The sequence below is a fragment of the Setaria italica genome, chromosome IX, assembly GCF_000263155.2.
Source record: "Setaria italica strain Yugu1 chromosome IX, Setaria_italica_v2.0, whole genome shotgun sequence".
NCBI classification, from domain to species: domain Eukaryota; kingdom Viridiplantae; phylum Streptophyta; class Magnoliopsida; order Poales; family Poaceae; genus Setaria; species Setaria italica.
In genome coordinates this window covers 43,463,160-43,473,587 of record NC_028458.1, presented here as the reverse complement: position 1 = coordinate 43,473,587, position 10,428 = coordinate 43,463,160, and the positions used below count along the sequence as shown (strand labels likewise).

Here is a 10,428-nt window from a genome sequence, read left to right as displayed (position 1 = left end):
GCTTAAATTGGAAATTGTTCCCCTCACTGTTCCTGGCCAACAACACCTAAAAATGTTTGTCCAAAGTCCATACTTTAATATGGTATAGTTGTTTGGATCCACTTATTTGAAAAATTCAACAGAATTCAATTTCCAAAAATGAACTCTGTGCTGTTTTTCTGAAATAGCTATTGTCGGACGAGGAACAGTAAACTTGTTTTTCATTTTCTTTCTTTGGTTTTCTTGAGGTATTCAGGACCAATTCTTGTCCCAAATTTTGATCCTTGAGTTCTAATCACCCTTACATTCTCCATTCCATATTTTTGTCGAATTTTTCTGAATTTCGAATTCAAAATTCAAATTTCGGTCAAATTTGACCTGAATTTGATTTTTGACCATTTTCTTTTTCTTTTCTTCATAATTTGCTTCCATGTCTTCAGAGTCACTTTGATGACTAAAATGGCAGGTATTATAGTTCTCCAACTTCTACAAAAGGATTCTGGATGTTCAGTTCGACCTTCCAAGGATAAACCCTCCCTAAGGCGCTAGGTTGGGCTGAAAACCAGACTTAGCCGGTATAGCTCAAGATAAGCTAGGTCAACCAGATTAGAGGCTTGTCTTAAGATTAACTCGGCTGATTTAAACCGAAGTCGTTACAGGGAGACTCTTACGAATCATCGAGGTACACCTCTAGTAAGCCGCTCCATCCTCTTCTTAGCATAGGATTTCAGGGAGTGGTCCATCTCCTCAAACGACTGGCTCGTTGCAGGGACGATTCGTATGCCGCCGGAGCCGGTGATGGCAAGAAGCATTGGCGCTCGGCGGATGCTGCTCCTGCGGTACGCTCCTCACTCCACTCTCCCCTTTGGTGTTGCTCACTTTAAAATCTCTTAGTTGGGGGAGGCCTCTGCGTCCCCTAGCACTAACTTCTTCCAGCTACTTTTTTGTTGAAATCTGAATTTTGGAGAAAAAAGCGTGTCACACAATTTCAAACTTGCCTAAGAGTCTAGTTAGCAGAAGGAATTCGTTTTTTTTTTGGTTTTAGCATTGTGCCCAAACAGTGCCCAGTGCAAAATATTCTAGGCCACATGCCCTTGAGAGGTAGGTTTGTTATGAAAAAATAGCCCGATAATAATTCATCACAACAAATAGCATTCACTACATCCACAATAGAGGATCAGTAAGTGCAAAACTATTTCCCCTAATTCTACCAAGAAATAACTCTGAACCTATATTCAGTTTGGTCAGACCAGAACCATAACATATTTCAAGGGATTGCTCTGAAGTACTGTTTTCTTGAAAGAAGATAGTTAACATGAAAATTTACTACATCGTACTACCTTGCAGCAGCTTGTGTTACTAAACAATAATTGGGAGATGAAGTTGTATCTTTCTAAGGCCCCGTTTGGTAGGGCTTCTCAAAGTGCTTCTCCACCGGCTTTTGGTGAAGCCCTACCAAAGGGGCAATTTCAAAACGGCTTTACCACCAAAGCCGGGAAGAAGCCGCAAAACGGCTTACACGAGAGAGGAGAAGCCGAAAAAAGTGGCTTCACCGGCTTCTCCTCTCTCTCCAAGCATTAAGTGATCATAAAATTACATATATTGCCATTGAGAAGCCGTTTTACCGAACGTTTTGCAAAACGGCTTCAGTTTCACTAAAAAAGTCACTCCACCGAAGAAGCCGAAGCCGAAGCCGTTTTATGAGAAGCCGAAGCTCTACCAAACAGGGTCTATGGATTCTTAATTTAGTGGTCCACTAAGCTATGTATGAATTAAATATAATATTCTATTTTGTTGTCTGCGTGTTAATATTTATAGTTGTTTGGGAAAAATTTGTGTAGGTAATCTGGGAAACGAACGTAGTTCGTGATCGAGAGGGCGTTTACGCCTCCGCAGTCAGCACGCGCACAGTCAACCTTCCCCTCCCCTACCACACTGGCGCACTCCTCTCCACAGCCGCAGCCGCCGCCTTCTCCGTCCGAGCACTGCCGCTCTCTCTTCCTCCCCTCCGCCGATTCGTGCTCGTCCAGCTCTGGTGGGTAGTGCTAGTCGGCCGGCGACGAGGTGGGTTCTATTCCTTCTGCTCCTCCTCCCTCTCTCGGATTGAGGCATGGTGGTGGCCGGGTTAGTTTTAGGGTTTCGGGTTCGGGGTTGTCTGGGGAGGGCTCCATGGCTGGCGGGCTTAGAGGAGCGTCTGGCGGCGGTGGCCTATGGAGGGTGGGGAGGGATGCGGCGGACTACAACAGGCGGGGGCGAGCGGCTTCCTCAGTTAACGAATGGCGGGGTGGAGGGCGGCTTGCCGGCGGCGCCATTACCGGCGGCCGGGGCCGGCTGCGGCAGGGGCAATCCGGGTTCATTGAACCTGGACACTGCATGCCGTCGCCTCAAATATTGCTTGTGCAGGCGTTAGTAAAGTCCATAATCTTTTCTCCAGGGATTACGTTTTTTGTGTTCTTTTTTCCAAGCTAAAAACTATTTTTCAAGCTTATAAATGAAAAATTGTTGGTATACAAATTCTCTAAGTTCGTAGTATTTAGTTATTGTCATAGTTCAAGCCTTCGAGATGTGTATAATATCCATTTGAATACTAGTCGCAAGATCTAGTTCAAACTTAAGATGAAGGTCTATTCCCACCGACCCATTTGCATTCCCAAATCCCAATTCCCACACCTAACCCAAACTTCGAGGTTTTGTTCTTACTAATCCCAAGTTCCTGATTCCCGCAGCCACTGTCCGCTCCAGCCTCGCCCGCACTTACTCTAGTGGCGCCGCCGCTCCCTGCAGGCGATGCCGGCTGCGGAGGCGGACTCCCCGACGATACGGAAGCTGGGGAGGCTCTTCTGGATCACCGAGGTACACCTTTGGTAAGCCCCTCCGCCCTCTTCTCAGCATAGGATTTTCTGGGAGTGGTCCATCTCCTCAAATGACGGGCTCGCTGCAGGGACGATTCGTATGCCGCCGGAGCCAGCGATGGCCAGAAGCACTGGCGCTCGGCGGAGGCTGCTCCCGCGGTACGCTCCTCACTCCGCTCTCCCCTTTGGTGTCGCTCGCTTTAAGCTCTCTCATTGGGGGAGGCCTCTGCTTCCCCTAGTACCATCTGACTAACTTCTTCCAGCTACTATTTTGTTGGAATCTGAATTTTGGAGCAAGAAAGCCTGTCACACGATTTCAAACTTGCCTAAGAGTCTAGTTAGCACAAGGAATTCGTTTTTCTGTTGTGGTTTTAGCATTGTGGCCAAACAGTGCCTGGTGCAAAATGTTCTAGGCCACATGCCCTTGAGAGGTAGGTTTGTTATGAAAAAATAGCCCGATAATAGTTCACCACAACAATAGCATTCACTACATTCACAATAGAGGACCAGTAAGTGCAAAACTATTTCTCCTAGTTCTACCTGGAAATAACTCTGAATCTATATTCAGTTTGGTCAGGCTAGAACCATAATAACATATTTCAAGTGATTACTCCTGAAGTACTGTTTTCTTGAAAGAAGATAGTTGACATGGAAACTTGCTACATTACACTACCTTGCAGCAGCTTGTGTTACTGAACAACAATTGGGAAATTAAGTTGTATCTTTCTAAATTATGGATTCTGGATTTAGTGGTCAACTAAGCTACACTGCACTCCCTTTTTCGATTCTGATATAGAAGTTTATGGTTGATCAAATAGATAATGGTTTACTTTACACTTCTATCTCCTTTGAGAAGATGACCTGTGAAAGTGTGAACTAGATCATGCCTGGACCAACAGCATTGTCTTATTGGAACACTTTTTAAAAAGTTTTTCAGTGATTTCAAAATTATTTTTAGTTTTAGGAGGAATTCCTTTTGCTGTGAACAAGTCAATAAATTTAGCTCCTTGGCAGACTATGTCAAGTTTGTTACTTCTATTATGCACCCTCCAAATTCCTATGAGGCTTATGATATAGAAAGCAAATCGACAATTTTCAACTTTTCAGGACTTCCATGCAGATAAACCATGCAATAAAGCGTCCAAAGACACTGACAAAGGTTAGATGCTTTTTCCTTGTATTCTAGTAACTTCGTTACTCCTTCAGTCACAATTTTGATACAGATGATATTACAATGTCCATTACATTTTGTGGAAAAGACCCATTGAGAAAAAATATTCATGTCATCTGAAAAGTCTTGAGAATCTGGATCTTGGCATGCATCCATACTGCTAACTTCCAGACCACTGTCTTTCCATTGGATTAAGTGAGGCTTCTTTTTAGGGGCCTCTGCACCTGTGTGTTTATGATTGAATCTATATGTTCTGTTAATTGCCTGATTTCTGGACCTGGATGAACTTTAAGATCTATGTTATACATTGCTGACTTCACTGGCGCTGTTGAAAAAAAGGAGATGTACTCTTATGAACAAAGCAATCACCAAAGAAGGACCAAATCTTTAACCAAAGTCAAAATATACCTTTAGTACTATTATTTAAAGGGCTGTCCCCTCGTGGTCTAGCAGTGCTAGTGATGTCCTCGGAGGAGGTGGGGAGATCATACACCAAGTTCCCAGGGTCGATGCAACTACGGAACACAGTATTCTACTTGCAAAGGTTTCAACAAGGCTGGGACGAGGTTGTTTGTGCGTTCCTGGAGTGGTGACGAAGTTCCCAGGATGAGGAATGCGGCATGGTTCCAGGTTCCTGGTGACGTTATGTGGATCAAATGGGAGGAAAATCACCATGGAATTGCTGTAGGGAGGGAAAGCTGGTGTTGACAAATCAAGTGGTTGTTTAATCCTTAGTTTTTAAAATCACTATTGCAGCATCTGTTCATGCCTCACATGATATAACTCGATGTTGCCGACACATAATGTTTGGGACAAAAAATCAGTGTATTATTTCTCCTTTTCCCTTATATGTGAACTTTTTTCTTACTATGTACTTTATGGTGTTTCTGTTTATCAATAGGCCACTCGTTTGTTGAAGATTTGGAATTGGCCAACCTCATGGGTTCTTTAGGGCTTCCTGTTTCATTCAGCACAAGTAAAGCGGTCAGTGCTCACATAATGCAACACTAAGTACAGTTTCCTTGCTGATTAATCTGTTGCTTAATTCTTTTATGCATTACAGAACAAGAACACAGGCAACAAGGGAAAGAAAAAAGGAAGACAAGTACAATGCGAAGCAGGAAGCACTCAAATCGATGATGCTGTGAGGATATGCTCCAACACTGAAGATAGAGAAAGTGATGTTCAATTGATGGCCGTTTCGGAGCACACGAACTCGTGCAATTCATCAGGTTACAACGAATCCTGTCATGATACTGACAAGATGCTGCAGGAAGGCAGACCTTATGTTGAAGAACAAGAAGAGTCTGGCTGTAGCACCATCTACTCTGCTGAAAGGGGCTATGAAGCTGAAAATCAATGTGAACTTGGGACTTCTGAGCCTCCTGATAACTTGGGCAACACAGCAAAAGCAGAATATCCTATTCAAGAAAATCAAGCTGCTGACAGTGTGTTTCTAGAGTCTGAGATGTTGAGGCATGACTCTGTTGATGGTGAATCTGCACGCTCATGTGTCAGCATTTGTCAGGAAGAAAGATTGTCTACAAAGGAAGATCAATTATCTGTGAAAACTCTGTCGGTACCTCATGATAATAATGATTTTGGCCTAGAAGCTTGTCCAAGTTTGGCAGAACAATCTTCTGTTGATGAGCATGCTGAAAGTTCTGCCAGCAACTTTTGCTATGAATATGGTGATTGGACGGTTGTCTGGGATCCGTTCTACAGTCGATATTACTTTTACAACATCCAGACACAAGAGTCCACATGGTATCCTCCTGAAGGATTGGAGGATTTTGCATCATACAATAGCAGAGATGCAACAATTGAGCTGGTCGAACTGGGATCTAAGCATACAAGCATGGCAGTTCAAGAGAACAGTAAGAACCCTACAATTTGTGGATAATTGCTTTCAGTCTTATTCTTTGCAGTTAATATTACGAATAGTGACGCGTATTATGATAAAACATTCAATATGTAACACTTGAGAACATGTGAAAATGGAAAGTAAACATTTAATAAGGTGCTGAAATCCATTACCGCATGAAGTATTGAGTTTTGCACTACGAAATATTAAATGACATCCTATTGCATACCTGCAGTATATATTTTGGGTTCAAAATCACAATAAACTTAATTGTTAATGCTTTAACATTGATTATTGCCATCAATTTCTTGCTTCTAGGTGCAATACAAATCTATATACCTGAACACAGATGTGCTTCCATCATTTGTAGAATTTTGTCATCACCTCTGTCTCCTATTTATTCATGTGTTGGCCTTGTCATTATCTTTGAGTTATAACACTTATTTGGGTCATTGGTTGTGATTTCTGGCCTACCCCAACTTGTTTGGGACTAAAGTCTTTGTTGCTGCTGCTGCTTCTGTTTAAGTGATATCATGCATTTTTATTATATCTCGTCATCGCAGATCAGGTTGGTGATGACAAACATTTGGATGCACAGGAACAAGATCATTGCAGCGAATTGCACTATTTATCTAAGATTCCTGATGAAGAGCCAATAATTCATAGGTAGATGAGATCATATTCTAAACAATGTTTGCCAAGTTATTGTCATACTTTTTTGTTAATATCTGTTCATCTATGCAGTATGATAACTACCTTTCATGAAGGACAATACACTAAGAATAAACACAATGATTCAACAACTGATGTGTTAGAGATGGACCAGGATGTTGCTAGCACCAAAAAGAAAAAGAGAGTAAGGAGATCTCAGTCGTGTAAGACGATAATATTCAGCATCTGCTTTCTAGGAGTTTGTTCCTATTACAATTTTAGGTTCTACTTTTACATAATAGTTTCTAGGTTTCTTTGCACAAATGCACTGTGTTGACTGCTACTGATTTCCTACTTTTGTCTAGGTAACTAGGTCTTCTTAAAATTTAGCTTGGTAGTTATGGCTTAGTGAGACTTGAGTAATATTTTTATTTTCTTATGTTCCTTTCTTGTGCTCTTTCTACATCTTTGTGAATAACAACCTCAATTGTTCTACAGATCATTCATGCCAAGACATGGCAGGGAACATCTCCAATGATATCATCAAGTACTGGACTCAGCGGTACTCACTTTTCTCTCTTTTTGATAGTGGTATAAAGATGGATGAAGAAGGGTGGTTTTCAGTCACGCCAGAGCCAATAGCAAAGCATCATGCATCTCGTGTTGGTGCGGGGGTAATAATTGATTGTTTCACAGGAGTTGGCGGAAATGCCATCCAGTTTGCCACAAAGTGCGTCACTGCTATCTTATCAAGTCTTCTGGTGGTGAACTATATTATTAGCGTGAACATTGCATAGGAACTTCATTTTTGCCACTTGGTTATCTCACGGAATCTTCCTAGTTCTGCTGGTACTTAATACATTTTTTAGAAGAATAGACTATTACTTAACATGGAGGTATTATTATGAATATTTTGAGCATGATCATGCCAATTGAGTAGAACTAGCCTTATTTGTTTGTACAGTGTAGCTAAAAGTGAATTTTCTTTTATGCTATGAGTGTTTCTTCTGCAGTAATAAAATTATATTCTTCCACATTAACGATATCAAATCCTTTTTCCAGGTGCAAGCATGTTATTGCAGTTGATATCGATCCACAAAAGATAGATTGCGCGCATCATAATGCATCCATTTATGGAGTAAATGACCACATAGATTTTATTGTAGATGATTTTATCAATATCGCTCCTCATCTGAAGGTAATCTCTTTTTTCTTGAAACTGCGTCTTATAATTTCTTCAACATTATTCACCTTCGTATCTGTATCTTATAAAGGGGAGGAAGTCTGGAGATCTTCTGTCATTATTTGGACTAATTGGTTGTATTAATTAAGCAAACTGTTTTCCGTAGGGAGAAACCGCTTTTATGTCACCTCCTTGGGGTGGACCTGACTATGCCAAAGTTGATGTTTATGATATGAAAGGCATGCTTAAGCCTTGTGATGGGTTAGTTCCTTGTTTCTAGTTTGAAAAGAGTAGTTTTCTTCCATTTGTTCTTACAAATGTCAACTTATTTTTTCTTTGATGGACTATATCATTGGTGAATTCTTCAGGTACTCCCTTTTTAAACTTGGTACTATGATAGCGTCAAGGGTAGTGATGTTTCTTCCTCGCAATGTTGACCTAAACCAATTGGCTGACATGTCATTATCAGTTGATCCCCCGTGGGCAGTTGAGGCAAGTCCATTTTTACTGTTTTTGTGCCAAATGGACTTTTCCAAAACATGTCACAATGGTCTGTCTCTCTGTCCCTGCAGGTCGAGAAGAACTTCCTCAATGGAAAGCTGAAAGCCATAACAGCATACTTTGAAGAGCAGGATAGTTGAGGTGCAGTGGCACTGGTGATAGAAACCATCTTTGTTAGCTTATGAGCAATTCAGAAGGACCTTGAGTATGACTTAGGAAATGAGAAACGGCCTGATCCATATCTCTGGTCCCTACAAATCATCTGTAATTTTTCCTGCCAAATGTAGCTTACCGTGTTTGAATCATCAATGTTGTAGTATTTACACGGTTAGGAAAAAAGCTGCCTGAAATCACGATTAGGTAGGCGGCTGCTTGACACAGTTTACTGCCTTACAGGCTTCTGCTCGGACTATCTTGCTTTATCATTTAGAGGATGTATTTTGAGTAAAATGCATGAACCCTAAACTTGTTCGAGGGTTCTCCTGGCGGTTGGGACTTGGGGCGAGAGCTCCATGTAAGTTATGAAGGTGGGGAGAGATGGCCAGATTGGCACGCAAATAGGCAAAGTATATGCTACTCCCTCCGTTCTGAAATTGTAGTCCGTTTTAGCTTTTTTAACTGGATACAGTGTATGTCTCGGTGAACAATAATATTTATGAACTAAAAAAAGTTAAAATATCTATGAACTAAAAAAAGTTAAAACGACCTATAAACGGAGTAATTATTGATATTTTGACATTGACATACAGTTAATAAGTTTCGGGATCTAGATGTACGAATTAATACTTTGGGTTCCGGATAGATGACACTCTGAACAAGTTTGTCTACTTCACTCATGTTTTTTTAGCCAAATCGCCAGCCTATCCTTTTTGCGTGTGCATGGGACCATACCATAGATTTTCTTGGACGATGAATCATTATTGGCCAGACACATAATGTTTTGTATTCAGTCTAGTGGTGAGCCCCGAATAAGTGACATGAAAACTACTAACATGACAGTTGAAAGCGTGGGAGCTATATGGTTAATTTTGTCCTCTGATATGTTAGATCAAGAATGGTTACTATATTTCACATATATACTAGTGGCTTTAGTGATAATAATTGTGTGCGTAGGACATTTTTTCTGAGATATAATTAAGACACAGTCAAACAATTGTATACGCACGCTCTTATGGACCGACATATCTTGATATTGACTAGACTAGAGTAAAAAAGGCTCGGCCCGGCCTGACGGCCCTGCTCAAGCCCAACGGACTAAGCCCGGCCTAACACTCATTTAGGGTTCAGGTGTGGTGCTGATTTCTAAGGCCCCCAAAAAAAGTCCGAGCTTGTCGGAACAGTAAAATGAATTATATATACACTAAAAAATTGATGGGTGGCCCCGCCTGAGCCCGAGACCAGCCCGATTTTATTGGTCCGATAGGGTTAACGAGCAGGCTTGGGTGAAGATTTTAGGCCCAAAAGAAACCTAACTTTTTACTAGCCCAGACTGTAGTTTGCTCAGGTCTAATATTGACAAAGCCAACCATAAATGCAAGCTCTAAATCAGGACTCGAACTTAGGTGAAAAAGTTCCACCTAGGCTAGGCTAGGCTAGGACACAAACCTAGCCTAGGTGTGTTGCAAATGCATGTGTATGTGTCATCCATGTAATTATTGAAAACATACAGAAGAACGGGTACCGAGGTTCTATAGTTTTTAGCATATAAATCAGCTTGTAAATGCTTTTCTCTCTCACCAACCGAATATTTGCAGAAGAGGATGAATATTGTAAATGCTTTTCTCTCTCACCAACCGAATATTTGCAGAAGAGGATGAATATCGAACAAAAAATCAACTTGTGCGCATAGCATATTTTTACTCAGAGTTTTGAGACAAAAATCTAAAAGTACTCCTTGAACATTTGTTTCCTTTCCAACTAGCACCTAGCTATTCCCTTCATATAATCAAGTACAATTTTCTTACTAAATCACACGGATGAAATACCCAATTCTAAACTAGCGCTTTAGGATATCAACAAGACAAAAGTTAAACAAGATTGTGGGAGTAGTAGCCACTACAATAAGTTCAATAAATCTTGTAAGGCGTGGCAGGTTAGTGCATGTTATCTTGGTGCTTTTATAGATGTAGTAAGGCAAGGCGATGCCACATACACAACTACATAGCTTTAGGGAAAAGGAAAATTCAACAAAAGGAAGAGAAGACAAATGGGCCTGTCCAAGGGATTA

General features: G+C 41.1%; 1 protein-coding gene across 1 annotated transcript; it reads left to right on the top strand.

The window, feature by feature from the left end:
* Window positions 1–1,865: 1,865 nt before the first annotated feature.
* Window positions 1,866–8,755, top strand: LOC101756892 (trimethylguanosine synthase). The gene is made up of 13 exons (XM_004984049.2): window positions 1,866–2,043; window positions 2,706–2,843; window positions 2,921–2,990; window positions 3,939–3,990; window positions 4,904–4,986; window positions 5,066–5,879; window positions 6,430–6,532; window positions 6,611–6,741; window positions 7,016–7,247; window positions 7,580–7,715; window positions 7,867–7,961; window positions 8,069–8,192; window positions 8,273–8,755. Exons 2-13 carry the CDS (start codon window positions 2,767–2,769, stop codon window positions 8,339–8,341), a joined length of 1,986 nt encoding a protein of 661 aa, XP_004984106.1. The 5' UTR covers window positions 1,866–2,043; window positions 2,706–2,766; the 3' UTR covers window positions 8,342–8,755.
* The last annotated feature ends 1,673 nt before the right edge of the window (window positions 8,756–10,428 follow it).